At 30.2% G+C, this 20,104-nt stretch overlaps 1 protein-coding gene across 5 annotated transcripts in view; it reads left to right on the top strand.

Moving 5' to 3' along the window:
- LOC134725909 (major antigen-like) overlaps positions 1–20,104 on the top strand; it is a 53,574-nt gene that overhangs the window by 637 nt on the left and 32,833 nt on the right. For 2 of the 5 annotated variants that reach the window (XM_063590192.1, XM_063590191.1), the window contains exons 2-7: positions 6,948–7,028; positions 8,621–8,686; positions 9,105–9,256; positions 9,756–9,852; positions 10,274–10,948; positions 19,339–19,437. In XM_063590192.1, the coding sequence (XP_063446262.1) occupies positions 6,948–7,028; positions 8,621–8,686; positions 9,105–9,256; positions 9,756–9,852; positions 10,274–10,948; positions 19,339–19,437 (1,170 nt within the window). Of the gene's footprint in view, positions 1–6,947; positions 7,029–8,620; positions 8,687–9,104; positions 9,257–9,755; positions 9,853–10,273; positions 10,949–15,258; positions 15,361–16,954; positions 17,083–17,286; positions 17,405–19,338; positions 19,438–20,104 lie in introns of those variants that run through there. The other 3 variants (XM_063590193.1, XM_063590194.1, XM_063590195.1) reach the window with 3 other exon arrangements.

The raw sequence follows: 20,104 nt of genomic DNA, 5'->3' as shown, positions 1-20,104 counted from the left end.
CGTTCTTTCATTCGAAAGAAAAAAAAATCAGCTGAATTTGACGAGCTACGCTATTTTTTTCCCAAAAATAATGGTAACGATAATAATTTGACACATCTGATTAATCACATAAAGGATATTTTGAGGAACTACAGATTTTTTTAACCAATTTGACGCCTGACGATAAAGGGGCATTACCACCCTTATAATTCTTGTTACCTTTATCTAAGGGAAAAAAAAACATGATTTGTCAATATCAGTAGATTATTTTTCGTCTAAAAGAAATAGTACATTTTATCGTCATGTACTTATAGGTTATCGTTGATCATCTCAACAAGATTGATTTTCTTGTTTGAGCCGGGACCGCGAAAACGAGACAAGCAATCGAGTTGAGATGACCAATGATAATCTGTTTATCGCTATTTTACCTTTGACGACGTTGGTCAATTTCGTTAGCAACACTGCGGTTCTGCTTAGTTTCTATTGATAATTTTCCAGCTCAAGCAAGTAGCATGATATGAAAAATTATCACAAAAAAAGATCAAAGGAAAAATGCACAAAATAGCGATAACAAAAATTAATACCGTGAACGTCAATTGGCAAGAATTTTTACCGTTACTCGTTCATGAAAGTACCCTCTATTAGACCCTCATTAAAAAGCAAATCTTTGGTGTTAGAACAATTTGTTGGGAACTTTTGTATTAAATTAACTATAAATAAATTTCCAAACAGATCTGCTTTAAAATGGTCAAGCCAATGGAAATTTATATGGGTAACAAGAACTTGACAGTCCAATCTAATAGAAATAAGTTCTTTGCACTTGCTCCTCATTGTCACATGGAACATATGAACAACGAGGAGAAAGTGCGAAGAACTAATTTTAATTATAAAAATTTATATTGTTGACAGTCTTCACCTAACTTGCTTGAACTTTAACACGCTGAACAACACAAGGAACACCAAGCACTCGCCTCTTTCATAAGCAGTTAACACCTTACACGTTCACAACCTTTAAAAAGTTTGTGTGTCTCGCTAACACTCTCTCTTGTACAGCTCATGCCAGATTTTTATGAAACTTATTTGAAATACAGAACAGACTTATTATTCTTAAAAGATTTATGTCCCTGAGAAACATTAATTGTTTTGTACATGTACATGTATATTGACAATTGCATCATTAGCTCTCTTATACAAATGTATGTACATATATGTGTTCAATTCCTTCCAATTTTTTTTTAAACATATCATTTCATAGGTTTATACCAGCAATGACCTTGACCGGTACAAAAATCAGTAACTATTAAATATTTTTGCAAAGAGTTATATCCCTTATGTACTCTCATGTACATGTACATATACAATTCTTGCAAGATTTATATGAATTTAGAAATTTTTATTTTGGGATGAAAACATCCATGTCTTACACAAATTTGAAAATCAATGCAAAGCAATTATTTTTTAAAAGAGTACCCAGTGTGCCCTTGGAAAATTGCATTGTTAGCACTCTTGTGTACAATTCCTCTTGCATGATTTCTTATGAAATTTTATGTATAGGTTTATATCAGCAATGTCTTTGTCACTTTCGAAAAGAAGTGCTGATCAAATATTTTTAACTAGTTACAAATGTACATGCATGTCCCTTGGAGAAATCAATGTTTTAATGAAAGGCAATCAATATACATGTAAAAAGTTCTTCTTTCTCAAAAATTAAATTAAGCTTTTTAAGGCACATTTTGAATCATCAAAAATTTCATGTAAATGTCATTTAAAAAAATGAAATGATGTTCTTTCAACACTTTTAACAGTTAGTGTGTTCACTAATAAATAATCCATAATGCATTAAAGGAGGATATTTTCTGTTGCTTTATTCAATGAAATTATCATGTATTTTATACATCTTGTAAATCAATAGAATTAGCAGATTTTACATATTTTCATCATGATCAGTTCTCCAAACTAACCATACTGGATGTATTGTACTGAGAATTAAAAAACACTGTGGTGCACATATATAGGAAATTTATATAAATTGCATTTGTCTTAGGAATATATGTTCAATTGATACATGTGTTGTGCAGCTGGTAAACTTTAAGAACTGATGTTTTCTCGATATTAAAATAAAATAAATTATAAATGCTGTGTATGTCCATTTATAAATATTAAATACATATTTTATTTAGGTTTTGTGTTGTTAAATGCCTTTATACATTAATATTGTAATTAACATATACTCCCGATCTGCTTTGATTTATGTATAGCAAATCTTCTGAACCCAATGTTTGGTTTGTTACATGTTCAATGTTTAGATTCTAGCCAAGGCTGTTCTTTGCATCACATGAATCATACATGTACATGTATGTGAAGGAAATAATTACAATATCAGCTGTTAGGGCTAATCAGGAACATACACCATCATTTCTGTAAACAAATTATAACTAGAAAATAAACAAATCAACAGATAACCAGTACACATTTTATTTAACCATGCAAACTGACAAATAGAATGTATCTACATGAACATGATTGTACTTTAAGAAATATATAAAACTGTTTACTAAATCATTAAAATCGGTTGAAAATTTGAAGGTTTTTTAGTATCAAATTAACTTTATTTCTGTACATTTATTATAATTTAATGATCTTCAACTATGAAATGTGCACATCTGCCTTTATCAAAAAGGTAGTAAATATTATTTTATTGATTTTTTGCATCAGTGGAAAAGTAATTATGCACTTTAATGTTAATCCATGTAGGTGTATAAAGTTATAGAGAGTGAATAAACTCCTTAAGATTCCAAAAATGTTTTTCATATTTTCATTAATAAATATCATCAATGTCCTTGTTATTATTCATCTTTTCTCCCACAAATATGTTGAAGTAATAATACGCTTTTGAGCATAGGTGACTAACTACGACCACTGCCCTAGGGTCTGGTATGAATGTGTTGTGATTGATATGGACATGGCTAGTCATTTGGATAATCATCTTCCTTAAAAACATTTTAACAAATACACATATTATTTTAAAGTATCATCAATGACCCAAATAAAAAATTCTTCTGACAGGTTTAACGATTTACATTTGAAACCATTCACCCGTAGATAATATTAAATACAAGCACCTTAAATTACCTCGTTTTATAACATTTAATTGAGTGAACACTGAGGTTTATACAATGATATTATATAGCATTATATAATGGTACATTTATTTCTGACCATGGCCCCTCTGTCATATAATAAATGACAAATTCCTACCTCATCAGGACACACTTGTCTAAGGTAGATTTTATTATGATAAATTTTCTTTAAAACCTACTTCTTTTGTGGTTATGTTGGTCACATAGGTACAGAACAATTATGTATTATACATGTGTTTTCCTCAGACAAACAAAACAACATGAAACAAATATTATGGTCCTGTATTTAAAAAAAAAACGGTTACACTAGAGAAAATATTGAAACTCCTGTATTTTCACTGATGATTTTAAGACAATAGGATCTTTAGAATGTCATTGTTTTGATAACACTTACAAATGTACATGAACTTCACTTCATCTGCAATGTATTAATTATTGATATGACTTGTAACTATGAAATGTAACCACAATTTACAAAATATTTATAGATACAATATACATGTAGAAAGTTTCCAACTTTGGTAAAGAAGTTTGGTCCTCTGACTTTTCCACATTTTCTATTGTTGTCAAAATAGGAAAGAAATGTTTTAGAATTTTGAAATGAACTTTTTTTTCACTTCTTCCTTATTTTCTTTTATTAAGTAGTAGTATGCTTGTTACTTTAATTCTTGTTATTAGTATTCATTAAATTCCTTTTTCTTCAAATTTTTACACATGTATAAACTTGTACAAATCATTAATTGATAAGGATTCAATAAAATGGAGTACATTTGTAGTACAAAATATAGCTTTCATCCACTCCATTTGGACTCTTTTTGATAGTTGTCTCTTTAGCAATCATACCAAATCTCATTTTGTTTGAAGTACAAAATCTAGTTCATTTTATTACTAATGAGCAATTTATATACTAACTACAAAAGATCAGAGATTCTAAGTGAAATAAATATAAACCAGTCAACTTTACATTTACTTTATATCAAAGTCACCCTAAAAGGGACATTATTATTTAATGATTAGTTAAACTACAATATGCAAATATATGTATTATGATAAAACATGTAAAAGTACTTGTAATTACTATAACTTCACCTGCTATTTATTTCTGTATATATATCTGAAATATCATTTGAGTTTCAATAAACATGAAATAATTCTTCTTATCATCTGAATCATTTTGCTACTGACCATGCAAGACCAAATGGGTAGTCGAGGGCGTTAAACACCCCATAGCAGTAGTACATTTTGTGGGGAATGGTTTATCATGAAGTATATTTACAAAGTATAAATTTGATAAAAGTTCGGTCCTCTTGAATGCTCTTCATAGATCTTCATATTGTATTTGGCCTTTTGTAATAAATGCATGTCTGGCGCACTTAAATGAGTTTTTGTATACTTACCATTTTCAAAATAATAGGGTTTAGAAGAGAAATTAAAACACTCATACTAGTCCCCCCATTTTTTGCTCAAAACATGGGAGCTTGCATTCACTGAGATTATAATCCTTATTACTATTTAATAATCAAAATTATGAGAGTGATTCATTTTCTAAGTGTACATTTTGTGCATGCACTAGACATTCATTGCAATGCACCAAAGCATTAACTTTTTTTTGCATTCCATTATCAAAATAAAAGATTACTAAGTAGAATTTTTAGGGGAGAAAACTGCACGGCATATGCACATGTTTATCTGATTAAACTGATTAAATCGTAGTTATAGAACAAATATTTCATGAAATTTATGTCTAATGGCATTATGCAATTGCATATACAAATGTATAAGCATCAATTTGAAAACTTCAAATAATTTTGAATATCACTGTACTCATTAAATTAGCATATATTTGTTTACAAATAAAAGTCAGTGGGTACCTGGAGATAACATTAGGATCAATTCTTCTGACAGGCAGAAATCTGAAGTAAAGTTTTAAACATATGGGTTATTATCTTGACATGTAGAAGGTTACCAATGTTTGAAATGTGATATATTATTACAGGTGAAACTTATGTTAAATAGGGCATGTATATACTTTAAAAGAATTTAAATACAAAAAAAGGATAGACCCACTATTGTTTTGTCTTTTAATTTACATATGTTCAGTACATGTCATTTTTTAAGTTACAAAATTAGGATAAGACCACCAGTGTTTTGTCTTTCAATAAACATATGTTTAGAACTATACATTTTTGGAGTGGCAATATAAGTCTTTTTATTTAATTTTAATATACCTTCCTATAAAAAAAAAAATAATACATTTATTTGTGAACATGTTTGTTACAAACACTTTCTTACACAGGTTTAACAATTTGAAAGAATAGGAATGGACTCCCTATTAAATCTGACACATTCTTGATTTCATAACCAGATGTTAGAGATACAGTACAGCCCATGTTGTGTTGTGGGATCTGCTTTTCCAAAGAGAGCAGCGTACTCATAAACATACAAATTTTTGCTCTTTAAAAAACCCCAAATATTTAAAACAAATATGTATCTGTGGTACCTGCAAGTCTCATTTAGTCTGAAAGGAAACATAATGTCCACTTCCTTCATGCGAGGGGGTGTTGGACAGGGTAGATAAGGTATAATTTTTATGGATCCTGCATTTACTCCCATTTGACAGGGGGAAAAAGAAATAAACAATGTATTTTTTTTTTCGGATTCATTGCATACATATGATTAATTCACTGCAGGAATAGCTTCATTGTGAAGGAATATTTTTATAACATACTATTCACACATATGAACCAGTATGGTACTTTGGCCTGTATTAGATAGAGTTACAAAGTTTCATTTCAATTCTTGATCTTCTCGAGTTAAACAGCTATACAAAACAATCAATATTCTATTAGTTAAAGCATTACCTTAGATTTAATTTAAACAGATAATGCAATTTTCATCTCCTTCTTGGAGACATTTCGAGATGGTTGAATTCTTAAGAGTCTCATCATGAAGTTACAAGTATCAGGTTTATCGTGATATGGCATTATCAAAGATGTGTGGCCTTTCTTATAGGAAATATGATATCGATCCAATGCATTGCTATGAGTATTTTTGTTCGTTATGACAGCAGTTATTCCGGCCCTATTTTCTTATGATTCTTTACATTGTTTGGAATACTCAGACTGTATATTTGTACTCTATAGATGATAGGATAGTAGACTGATTGACAGTTAGGAATACTATTTTTACAACCCCAACTCTATTTTCATCCATGTTTAACATTATTAAATGACATTAGGCATTGAAAAGTACATTTTGTACATGTAGAATAAAATTATACATGTCATTCTTGAATATGTTTTCTAAACTTGATATACCAACATTTATATATCGATCTTTGAATTTTTTGCTTTCTCAGTCTGCCTATTCGATGGACTTAAGATATTCCTAATCCAAATGGTGATGAATAGACAGAGAATTCAGAAGATCATCATGTTGACATTTATACCTGTATTAAAATGAATTATAACAATCAAGGTTCAAAAGCTGGCATATGATATTGATGATGATAGTAAATTTGATAAAACAAGATACCTGTACTTGCAAACTTTCATTTCAATCTATTACTTAAACAGTCCAAACAGTACATACATGTAGATATGGTTTTACATTTGTAGTTTTTGGGGCCCTTTATTGCTTGCTGTTCTGTGTGAGCCAAGGCTCTGTGTTGAAGACTGTACATTGACCTATAGTTCATTAATTGTATACTTTTATAAATAATTATTAGTTGTCTTATTGGCACTAATACCACATCTTCCTATATCTATAGATATATGATTTGGACATACATGTATTTATCAAATTGTGTTTTTTTTTTGTGTTTTTCAGGCTTCCAGAAAAGTTTCAAAGTGTGGCTACCTGTTTGTTGCTCCAGATTATGATTTTAATAATCCACTAGACAAATCTAGGGTAAGCTCTCACTATCAACAAAAAGATTTGTATTTCATTCAATTTAATGGTCAATATTCTAAATAAAAATGTGAAAGGAATTTTACATTTAACACAAACACAACACTGAAGGAATGACATATGTTTCCTTGAACATCTACTGATTGTGAAATCATCAAAATAAAATGAAAAGAATTGAAATATACATTTCATAGATAGATACCATATTTAATTGCTTTATAATGACATTTTATTTTTAAAAAGACTCATTTTTATCTCATCAGTTTATGTTAACTTTAAATGTAATTTATATATCTCGAGGTTTTAAAAATGAAGAATGTGTTTTTTTGGGCATAAATTTTTATCAAAAAGAAAGGGAAATTCACAACAAGTAAAGGGAGGTCTTCTCTGGATGGAATGTGTATAGCCAGCTTCAACTGAACAACACAAGAATCTACCTCTCTTGGTATCACAGTTAATCCCAAAAGTTGCTGTTAAAGTTTCTGTGTAATAATTAAGGACAACTTTAAGTTGCAGATTACCAAAATAAAGCTATCCACATCCATTTGGTATAAACTGTATGCTTATTAATGCATTTTCTAGCATTCTTTAGGGTTCAATAAAAAGAATCATAACAAATGGGAATAGATAGAAAACCATACAGAATTCCTAAGTTAATCAACTAACCCCACACATTTTATTCCCAAATTATTCACTTTAAATAAAACTTTCTACAAATGACACAGAAAGGACCATTCTCAATTCACACTTCTTGACTTCTGCTAATAATGTTCCTATATACTACTGTAAATTCAGAAATTATCGCATGCATTTATTATTGCGATTATGTCATTTTAGGCTTAAATGCGATTTGAATTTTTACGATTTTGAGAAAAATCCTGTTAAATTCATATAAAATATTTCAAAATGCGAGTTTAAATTATTGCGTTTACAACTCAGTCGCATTTTTCGCAATAATAAAAACCTCGCATTAATTTCTGAATTTTCAGTGTACTGTTAAGCACATTAAAGATTGTGGAGTTAAATGGCTATGAAGACATTCTTCATAAGGAATAAAGTCTGATTATAGGTGAAATTGAATGATATCATATTGAATCCAACATTACTTATATTTCAAAGTGCTCTTACCCAGACACATGCAAAGCATTTTTTCACCACCATCATAAAGACCAACACACTAAAAAAAAAAACTTTTTTAATGTATATAGAAAATTTGTACTGTTATGAAGTCAGTGATAATTTATAAATGAAAGGAGATGATGGTGTATTTCAATGAGGCAGCAACCCATCATCACAATCAAAGAAAGAACATCTTGAAGTCAACATGTAATCTTCATTGATAGACAAGTGGGACAAGTTCTGAATCCTTGAATTCAAAGAGATAGTGTGATTTTAAATAAGGGAGGGAATAGAAATTCCTCAAAAAATATAATCAACAGAACAAAAATACTAAGATATAATTTATAATTAAATAATACTACTACTGACAAGTCCTTGACATTTAGACATGCACATTAACATGTGGTGGTCTTACAAAAATTATGAAAATTGTGAAATAACTATAACCATTGATGTTTTTGTTAATATTTCAGAGATGGCAGCGACGATTATTTCGATTGTATGATGATGGAGAACTGTCATACTATGTGGATGAAGATGTAAGTTTAACTTATAATAAAACATAATTCATACATGTATATCAAAAGTTCTTTAATTATTCTATTTTCAATTTTTGGACTAGAATCTCATTTGAAAAATTTCAGAAAGGGGAGATAATTATTACCATTGAAATATTTTCCTGTCTTCTTTTCTATTCTGGGAATGATAGATCATGATAACTATGGTAGACATGAGGCCGTTGAATAGTATATTAGTGATTCTAATACATTTAAGAGTGAATTATGTACATAATCAGTAAAGGAAGATTTTGGAGAGGCTGTTTGTGGAACAAGGGTCCTCAAAATATTGTAAATACAGAATTGAACTGAAATTGAAAGTTGCCATTTATAACCTTGACCTGATTAATTTAAGAGAGTGTATAATTGCCTAATAAATAATCTTGTTTTTTTATTCCAGCCTGACACTATACCCCAACAGATAGTAGATATGAACAAATGTACGGAGGTTAAGGATGCAGAAAAACTAACCACCCATCACTGTTCCTTGGCTGTCATCACACCAGACAAAACAACATACATTAAAGCTGCTTCTAAGGAAGAAATTATGTGGTAAGGTCTAAATCTTTGGACAGAAAGGGCATCAGGATTCAGTCATTTCATATCAAACCAAAAAGTTATTGGAAAAATTCATTTTTGTGATAATCATACAGACTGTTACAGGGATGAACAAGTACACCTTCCTGTCAATAGTGTTCAACTTTATATAAAAATATTTTTTTTATTATTTGATATACATTTATAATAAATTTAAAGAAGTAATGGGTTATATAAATTTTCTCTAATACTTAACATTTTTTTGCTATACATGTATGAAATGACTAAACAATGATGTTCTTTTAGCATGTTTAGTTAACATTAACGTAAATTTCAATGATTTTATATTATTCTGTACACAAAACATGCAAAAAACAAACAGATGAACAATTTGATTGATCATTTGAAATCCAAAATAAAATGCATCGAACGATCTGTTTAAGTTGTTATAAAATTAATGACTACATGATAAGCATTAATAATTGAAAATAATTTGCTGACTTATCTTATTCAGGTGGCATGATGCTCTTGTAGTGTATCCAAGAAGTCTGCAGAAACCAAAGAACAGGAGGTTTACTATGCCAATCTTTAGTAGCAAAGACAAGATAGCAGTAAGATATATATCTAAAAATTCTTGTAATTCTAAATTTATCAAGTTACTCTTCTCCTTTTCTAAATGGAGACCAATACATCTGTTTAAAAATGTAAGAATTTTTTACTCTATATTCCTACAGGAATTCATATTCAAACTTCTTCCTGATTAAGTTTACTGTGTTTTACAAGCTTTGAAAATGATCCTTTGAGAGAATTATAAATGGATGTATGCTTGGTAAAATATAAAATGGTTCACTTGTTCCCAATATTTGGATGGTAGTAAAGCGAATAATTTGTTTTAAGACAACTCAACACATTAATTACTACGGGGACATATAAACAAAGTAATTTTTCATAATGATCTATGACATGCATTGGAAAGGGATACAGATATTACCATTTTGAAGAATCTCCTAATATGGTATTTTATTATTTCAGCCTTTGGACAGTGGTAGATTGTCAGGTGAAAGTGCTGACACTGCAGCTATTACTACAGGAAGATTTCAGGTAGAGAAAGTTAAACCAAAGGAAACTCATATGACCTACCGTGGTGTTAGAAATATGAAGCACAAGGGAGATAAGCACTTACAAGATGGCCTTCGTAAGAGTAGTAGTTTACATGATTTATCATCAGATGAGGTGGGATTAGATTTGGCTGCTTCACGCTATCTCAGCAGGTCAGGAGAACAATTAGACAAATTAAATGGCGCTCAAAATATTCTTAATGATCCAAAGGTTGTAAATAACCCATACTTCACATTACCAAGGAATACCTGGCAAACTCTAGCTAATAATAGCAGACAGACAGCTTCACAGCCTGCTTTGACACAGCCGCTAGCGCCACCTAGTAGTGCAACAAAGAAACCAGAAGAGAGATCAGGTATCACACGACCAAAAAATACAACTGAGAGGAACAGATTACATAGAGAGCGATCATCCAGTCTGAAAGATTTCCATTCACAGTTTACCCTGGCACCCGAGAAGGGTAATAGGACATCCTTATCTGGTATAGATAGGTTGACAACACATTCTGATTCAGTTGATGGGACCAGTGATAGAGGCAGTGTAAGCAGTGTGTACTCATCTAAAGACAATGAAACAGATGAACTCAAGGTAGGACTACATCATATTATTACAAGAAGTCAGGATACATGAAATACTGTGGATTCATTTATTTCAGGGGTACCACACCCAATTTTCGTGGATTATGGAAAACTTGCATGTTCTTGGATATTTAATTTCCTGGTTTTGCTAAGGTCTGCATATAGGCCTGTAGAAAATTTGTTGTTTTTTAAACATTTAATTTTGTGCTTCACCTGGATCCACTAAAGCCACGAAAATTGGTATCCAATGAATAATAATGAATCCATAGTAGTATTTGTTCTGTTATGTAGCAAGGTAAATGCAAAATTTTTGATGAGAATGCTGTTTGTCTGTTTTAACTCCAGTCAAAGGGAGACAACTGTTATTGCTTATGCCTGAAAATATGCATAAAGTATAACACTATATTTCTTCTGTTATTAAATGTGGAGCTTTCAACTGTACTCAAAGAACTTTCCATTATTGCTACAAAATAACTTAATATATACAAAAGAAATCTGCTAAAACTTCCTGTAGACAGCTACATCAAATGGTCGTTTAGTAGATAAATACTTGTTCTCTTGTCTAACTTTACCAGATAAATTTATTTTGAATTATGTTATTTAATCAAGCATATGATAAAAAGAAATAAGTAGCCAATTTTGTATACAAAAGTAACTCACAGCACTTAATGCATAAAGCATGTATTGATAACACTTTCTGAAAATGATCATGAACTTTTAACTTTGTTTAAAATAACATGCTTCTCAAAATCACAAAAAAAGTATGATTAGAACTGAATACAATTTCATAGTTTGAAAACATAAATATGTTTTTTGTTAAAATTTAAGAACAAATAGAAGGAAAATCTCTAGGTAGAGAAGATCTTTTTGTTGTGATCGTGCAAATGCAGAACTTTTGTCAATGTTAAGATTAATGATAAGCTTCTCCACATCACAAAAAACAGTTTTCTTAACTCTATCTATTATCTAAAATTAAAATACTGCCACTATTGCAATTGTGGTACCACTGCTTTCTCTTTTTTTCAAATTTCCATTCTTGACTTATTAAAATCAATATCAAGGACAAATACTGGTTAGCTTATAAGTTGTCAGGTAGCACATGCTTAAAAATCTTCTTAAGTGGTCATTTATTTATGGCTTTCATTTTCATTAATAACCAATGTAAGTGTCACTTATAGACCCTAATAGCTCAGTTAACAAAATAAAACATGTGACACAATGTTCTATATGACCCCATAGGGAAAATTGAAAATAAACACCATAAAATTAAAAGGAAGTAATAATTTTATACTGTACTCAAGTACTACCCTAGTAAATAATAAAACAGTAATGAGAATTATTGGTTCATTTTTATGTCCCATTTATGGGCATTATGTTTTCTGGTCTGTTGGTCCGTTTGTCCGTCTGTTCCTCTGTCCTGCTTCAGGTTAATGTTTTGGTTAAAGTTTTTGGTGGAGGTAGTTTTTGATGAAGTTGAAATCCAATCAACTTGAAACTTAGTACACATGTTTCCTATAATATGATCTTTCTAATTTTAATGCCAAATTAGAGATTTTCCCTCATTTTCACAGTCCACTGAACATAGAAAATGATATTGGAGATGGGGCATCTGGGATCCGTGTACTTGTGACACATTCTTGTTTTTTAAATGTTAGAAGTGTTAATGTAAACTGTTATGCTTTTTATTAAAGTGAGGAAGGCTTTTCTATAGTAACTGGTGATGATGAGCACCTTCATTTAAAGAGTTTGATTTATATTTGATCTTATATTCTGGATTTGACTTGATAAGTTGATATAAAGTGAAGGTATAATGAAATGTGATGCCTGTCTGAAATGATCTGTATGAAATAATACATGCTACTTGATGTAAATATTTTAAAACTGGGATCAGAAATTTGACATTGACAGTTGTTTTAGATGCCAGTCATTAGAATAATAATCTTTGTCCTCCTGTCCATAAGTCTGTCCAAATAAGAACAATACTCAAAACGCTATTCATCCAGTACCCTGCAAAAAGCCGTGAGGATGGGTGGAACATATGTTGTAAGTTAATTACATGCATTAATCTCCTATTGATTTATTTATCAAGAACTACCAAAATCCTCATAACAAGAGCAAAGTTAATACACGTATAAAACTGGAAAATCTAAAAAAATTCAATGTAAGTTTTCTGTCTTTTTCGTATGAAAACATCACCGGATAAAATAAATGAAATTTTGGTAAACAAGATTGTAAACATGTCAACCTGTATATATTTTTGTTTTTGTGTAGAAATATTATAATTGGATTTTTAATTACATAAAACCTTATTATGATAAAAAATAAATTACATGGATAATGGTGTAATGGATAAAGTGTCTAAAACATGATCAACAGCAGGGACAACTCTGTATTCCAGATTATTTTCATCAAATTATGCAAGAAATTCAGTAAACTTGGTTATTTTATTGTTGAGGCCTCGATCATGAAGATAAATATGTATGATATTTCAGCTTTATATTTTAAAATATAACAGATTATTGTTTGGATTTCTGTCATGTCATTGCACAAAGTAAAAATAATTAGATAGTAATAAGAGCTTGATGTTGGAACAAAACTTATTATAAGTTTATTAAATTAATCTTGAGTCATGCAGTTTAACATACTATATAGGTAAAAGGGAGTACATCCTCTTTCATACCTAACATCTCTGCCTCTTACTATAAGCTGAAAAACTATCAGATTGGTTTAAATAATGAAACAGTGCTTTTCTATATACTGGTGTTTTCCAGTCTGGTTCCACATGGTCTTCCTTAAAATACTGTAAATCATTGTTTGTCGACATTTTAGAAATATTTCAAAGTATGTGTTCATATTATCATTAAAAAATCAAATTTGCATCTTATATAAAAGGGGCATTAAGTGCTTCCTTGACCTTCAGTCTGTCCCATTTTCGTTTCTGCATTCTACTTAAGTTTTCCTCATCCAATTTTTTTGAAATTCATACGCAATATTAAAACTTAAACTGTCAGACTGTTTGAATTTGGGTATTGAATCAATTATCATTCTAGAGTAATGAACATTTTTAACTTTAAAAATTGGAAAGCTTTGAAGAGCGGGGGCATTCATGTCCTAAGACATATTCCTCATTTATTGATTAACTTCATTCACCAATGTATAAAAAAACTGGTGTACTGTAGGTAATTGTATTCCTTTAGAGTTTTAGTTTGTAGTGTAAAATAACTTGTTTTTAGTGATAAGTTTCATTCCTACTCCACGTCTGCCCAGTTACAGTACCTGAAAATAGATACATTGTACATGTAAGTAAACAACTGATAAACCGTCTGCTTTGATCAAATATCATATTCTTAATTAAACTCACTTTGTCAACTTTAAATTGAATCAGAGTTTGTTGACAAGAACTTCGCAACAAAATGGGGGTATTGTCCGCCATAAATCTTCAGGTAGTAATAAAAGACAAGATAACAGGTACATTAATATTCATCTTTAAAATGTGTATCCTTCTGTTACTGTCACATGACAGAATACTTCACCTTTATGAATATTTACGTATTTTAGGGAAAATTACTCTCATTTATTATTACCAAGTTTTAACGGAATTTTTATTGCAATTTTAAAATGAATTTAGTTTTATCCGGTTGACAAATGTATTTGTAAGTATCTCAGAAACAGTTTGGTTTCATACATGTACCTGGATCTGACACCTATTCAAATTTTTGCTTGGAACTAGCAGAACATTAATCAGCTCTTTTCATGTTCAAAGATAACTAAAGTGTACACATCAGATGAATCAAGGCTTAGCTGACCAATGTCAATAATATGTCAATAACATCAAAACTTTGGGTATCAACTTTGAATAAATAAAATTTGTAAAGTTTGTGAAATATCAAATAATTGTTTTAACAAATTCAGGATAATCCTTTACAGCTGCTAAAGAATTGATGTTTATTTAGTTTTGATTTAAAATGGTGTAGTAATTCTAATTTATCAATAGTTTTGGGATTAACTTTTATTTGAAGTTGACACAAGATACTGAAATTCACCTAAATATTTAGACATGGGATAAATTTTGCTGCTTTGGACTTCTTTTTTCTTTAAAGTTCAAATTGCTACTTGAAATACAAGTACATCGATTATATCCTGAAGAACAAAACTTTTAATTGTCAAGTAAATCTAACATTTTCTGATCAGATTTATACTGAAGCATGTGATTTAAATTTTATTGAGATGATAAAATGAAGGATTATGCAAATTTATAAGACATTTATGAAGACTAGCACATCATAAAAGTTTTATGATTCAGTATTATATGGAAATGATTATCTGAGTTGCACAATGGATGATACTGATTATTTATATCTTATAAATCATCTTGATCTATATGTTGACTTGTACATCTGGAAAAATCGTCTAATATGTCAGGTGAGAGGGACATTTTTATACTTTGTATCAAAATATTAAAACCTGCTACACATGTGACTGTTTATGATAAAGATTGACCTTTTTTTCTGTATTGGACCCTACATACAAATGAACAATACTTTAATCTGTAACTTATTTTTGTTATTTGACCGAAAATTCAAAAATTTCGGTGTCAGCTAAAATAGTAACTGATACTTTTTTTTATCCAAAGTATTGTTAAATGTTAAAAGATGAAGAAATTCAGACAAGAGCGATAAGAAAGGTTCTTTATAAAATCTATGTGAACAGAGAAAAATATTAAATCTCCTTGTTATACAATATGAAAAAAAAAGAATTCATTTCCTCTTGAAAATACAAATATAGAAAAGAAAATGTGGTATGAATGCCAATGAGACAACTCTCCACAAGAGACCAAAATGACACAGAAATTAACAACTATAGGTCATCCTATGGCCTTCAACAATGAGCAATAAAGAATAGTCAGCTTAAAAAGGCCCTGAAATCACAATGTAAAACAATTCAAATGACAAAACTAACAGCCTTATTTATGTTCAAAAAGCACAGATAAAGTTATTGAATTCGGTCTAGTTCACTTTTAAACTTTGACTTTCTTCTTAGATCATGAAATCTGTTCATAATATTCACTCTGAACTGAATTTGTACCATTCCATAGTTTGCACAAGTTAATATATTCAGCAGGAAGACTTATCACCCACAAGGGTGCACTACTCTTGACACCAGTTGACAACTCATTGCTCTTACTTAAAAATGTAAATACTTAAAACAAAAATACCACAAATACCAATGGTTTGTGGTTAACCCTGGTTGGTGATTCAACCAATGACATCCCTATTACCTAACCACAATGCAATATGAGAGCTTAACACCAATAGACTTATGTTTAACTTATTTGTCACTTGATTAAACAATTGATCTGATAACAAAACAGAGACACCTCCTGATTTGTCTCTTCAAAACAAAAAAGAGACAAGACACCAACTTTTGTAAATAAGTAGTTCAAGCTATGGTTTCCCTGTAGAAATAAACACAATACTTCAATAAAATTTACTTTGGTAAGAACTTGAAAAGAAGGCAAAAATTATCCTCGTTTGTGGTCACTTCTCTCATACCTGTTGTGATCTGTCAACTTTTATAGTATATAATGAAAGAAATGTTGGTAAAAACTTTTGTTCATCCCCAAAGTAATCCATAAAAATTTCTACAATTCACTCATTTCTGATAGGTCTTACTTTGACATTTGTTATTAGACGTTTCATAGTGTCACATGATTTGTATTAGTGTATGTGTGTAATAGATATATAATAAAGAATAATAAAAAAAGAATACTAGTGAAATAATAACATTTAAAGTAATTATAAGTATTGACAAGTTTTATGTCAAGGTGATGGAATGTGTCGTCCCTGGTCCTGAGGCACTTAGACGGGTAGAAGACATTATGAATTAAATGACGTATATTGACTGTATGATTTGGTGTACGATTACATCAAATTAGGCAAATAAAAATGAGAGATACCCTCAATTTTAACGTATATATCAATCAAATAAGGTTCATTATTTACTTCTTTAAGTCTTTCATCTAGAATTTAGTGGTGCATTAAATAGAGTCAAAATGAAGTACAATCGCTTACAATTATAGAAAGATTTTCTTTTAGATCGGAATCACAGCCGTTTAATTAAAGGTTATGTAATATAACATTAAAAGTAAGTACACTACCATTGTTTTGTAAGAAGGTTTAGATCACCACTTTTTGTCCACTATAAGATGGATGTTTAGGGAGGATTGTAGAGTTGATAGATTGGATGGTATTACACACCTGTATAATTGTGACCTGATTGTTGTATTATTTACATAAATTACAAATTCTGACAGGTATCTTATATTTAATGGTATCATATAGTACGGATTGTAGTGTTTTAAATGTACAAAATCATTGGAATTTGGGATTTTAATGAAAGGACAACATTGTTTTTAGTGTAGAAAGGATACATTTAAAATGTTTGTTATACCTGGGATTTGTTTCAAGTAAGCTTATTTCATTATATGTTCTTCATCAAGAGTACACACATGGCAGGTATTTGTTTATTGCTGGATTTAGTAAATAAATTTCTTCTATGACATGAGGTATGGGACTAATTGTTTGCTAATGTAATGCAGCCATTTTTGTTATGCCTCAGCCCTCTGACAGCTACAAGAATATTTATAACCAGGCACTGACATCAATAGGTAATGTTCAATTTAATTCTTCATGTATCTTAGTAAGAACTTCTCATCATAATCCAGGTATGCTCTTATTGCAGATTTTGACAAGGTATATTTCCATCTGATTTTTAGTTATTTTTTGGAAGCTAACCATGAAAGTCTAAAATTTCTAGTAAATATTACTTTGGATTGCTTGAAAGTATTTTTAATATGAAATAAAAAAAAAACAAAAAAACAGTGTTTTATTTCATATACAGGTAGACAATCTATATTTTGATTTCAAACAATTTTCCTGGTTATTTCTTGTTTTGATGCAATTTGATAAATGTCTCATAATTATTAATAAGCATATGTTTGTATGAATAGATCTTTATGACAATCTACATAATATTTTGTTCCATGAAAACAATCTTCCTATTGATTTTGAAAATCTACTTTTCCAGTCTTAAGTTATTGGTCTGTAATAAATTCGAATTTGACAACTGAGCATATGTCATCTGAACTCAGGTGTTAATATTGAGTCTATACCATAAGCCCTGATGTTGCAATGTTTCTATCGATTTGCTGTAAAGTAAGGGAAGCATATACATGCATGTATGTGTTATTTTTAATATGGGAGTTTAACATGAAAGCACTAATACCAAACAGAAAAGGTCTTTTATACTTACATTTAATGCTTCATTAATTTTGTTAAACCCCAAGTTAAGAGTTAGGAAACTAACTTACTTTTAATCATGGTACAATGGTATTGTTACACCCCTTGTCTGGTGACTTCAAGGAATAGTTGGTCACCTAACCTACTGTTGATGCTGACTTTAGCAAGAAATTTTACTCTCTGAGATTTTTTCTCCCATACTTTATCTTGCAGTCATGCTTCTGTGGATTCATTTATTTTTTCGTGGGTATCAATTTTCGTGGATTGCTGAAAACTTGCATATTTGTGGATAGTGGATTTCGTGGTTTTGTCAATCTCTGTATACAAAGCCTATTGAAAAGATGATATTTGTTCAACATTTGATTTCGTGGTTCCACGAAATCCACAAAAATTGATATCCAACGAATAATAATGAATCCACAGTACCTCATTTTCAAATGTATCCGTCAATAAATATCATATGAATTACATTTATCATAAAATGTACAGTGTCTGTGACTTTGACTAACTGTAGTGAAATATTTCATGCTTTTTACTTTGAAATTCAATTCTACTTCAATAACAGGTTTAATTACCCTTTGATTTAAAGATGCTTTAATTTATTATAAGACTGAGTCAAAGTTTGTAATTGTAGATAACTTATCTTTTACTTTCACAAACCTTCAGATAGGTTAGAAATGTAATGTTATACAATCTAGGAAGAAAGAAATATAGTACAAATTGTAATCCCTGATGCAGTATTTATCTCTTTACAACTTGTAGTTGGTGTGGATAAACTTTTGTATCCAGACTTTGAATTTATTACTTGATTAATATCGTTTTGTAAAACTTCAATACGACCAGAGCTGATAACACATATTAATATCTGTTGCATTTTATGCATATATTGCATGTTATGAGAGGCAATAAAATTCTGTAATTATTGATATCAGTTGTGGGAGACACTTTGTCTCCAGAGATGATGAATTTGGAAAATGTATTGATTTGAGGTATGAGAATAATTGGAAGTCCATGTTTAGTTTGCTTTGATAATTATTCAGCAGACAAGCATTTAACTATTGGTTAATGTCATTTTAATAAATGATATTATCTTTTATTACAGATGGCTAAATCTAGTGAGTTACAGGCTGCAGGAAGATCACAGTCAGCTTCAGCCTTGCATCCTGCAGGGGCACAGGCTAGTGTAGGGACGAGATATGAGGTAAGTTTTCAAAATAACATTGGGACAAGGTGAAGACAGGGAGAAAATAGGATACAAGATGCTCTTGATGAAAATCAGTCAATTACACTTGTAAAATTCTTCAAATGTTAAAAAAAAGAAATTTCAGGCTTAGGTTCTGAGATTTAATATATTGGGTAATTAAACACCCCTCAATCATACAGGTAACCAGTCAAAGAGAGAAACCAGGTCATAATAGGGAGCAAATGGAAATGTTGGAACTGGCCTGTGGTCTGCTTATGTACAAAGTTAGATATTGTAATGCAAGCAAACAAAAGGTAAGAATAGCAAGTGTTTGCAAGCTTGATAAGCTTTGAGGTTGTGTAGGCAAAGCAAAGCCATAGAGAAACTTCAGTAGAGTTATCAAAAAGCACTTTACAAGGGTCTGTTTACAGAGTTTCCATATACGCTTTGTCACCTATAGTCAGGTAACAATTAAGTAATGTGTGAAGCATTCAAAAGTAAAGCAGAGAGTTTCTTTTTTGATTATAGTGTAGAACTAGGTATTGGTATGCATTAAACAGTGTTAAGCAAGTTATTTTCTAGAATTATAGGTTTTTACTTTTTATTGAAGTGCATCCAAAGGAAGGTCTAAATGCCTTCATTGATTTGATTTCATTTTGAGTTGAATGTATACTAAAGTGAAGAA

This window comes from Mytilus trossulus, chromosome 7 (assembly GCF_036588685.1).
Source record: "Mytilus trossulus isolate FHL-02 chromosome 7, PNRI_Mtr1.1.1.hap1, whole genome shotgun sequence".
In the NCBI taxonomy this organism is placed as follows: domain Eukaryota; kingdom Metazoa; phylum Mollusca; class Bivalvia; order Mytilida; family Mytilidae; genus Mytilus; species Mytilus trossulus.
Note: the sequence above shows the minus strand (reverse complement) of the source record. Positions and strands in the feature narration are given on the sequence as shown.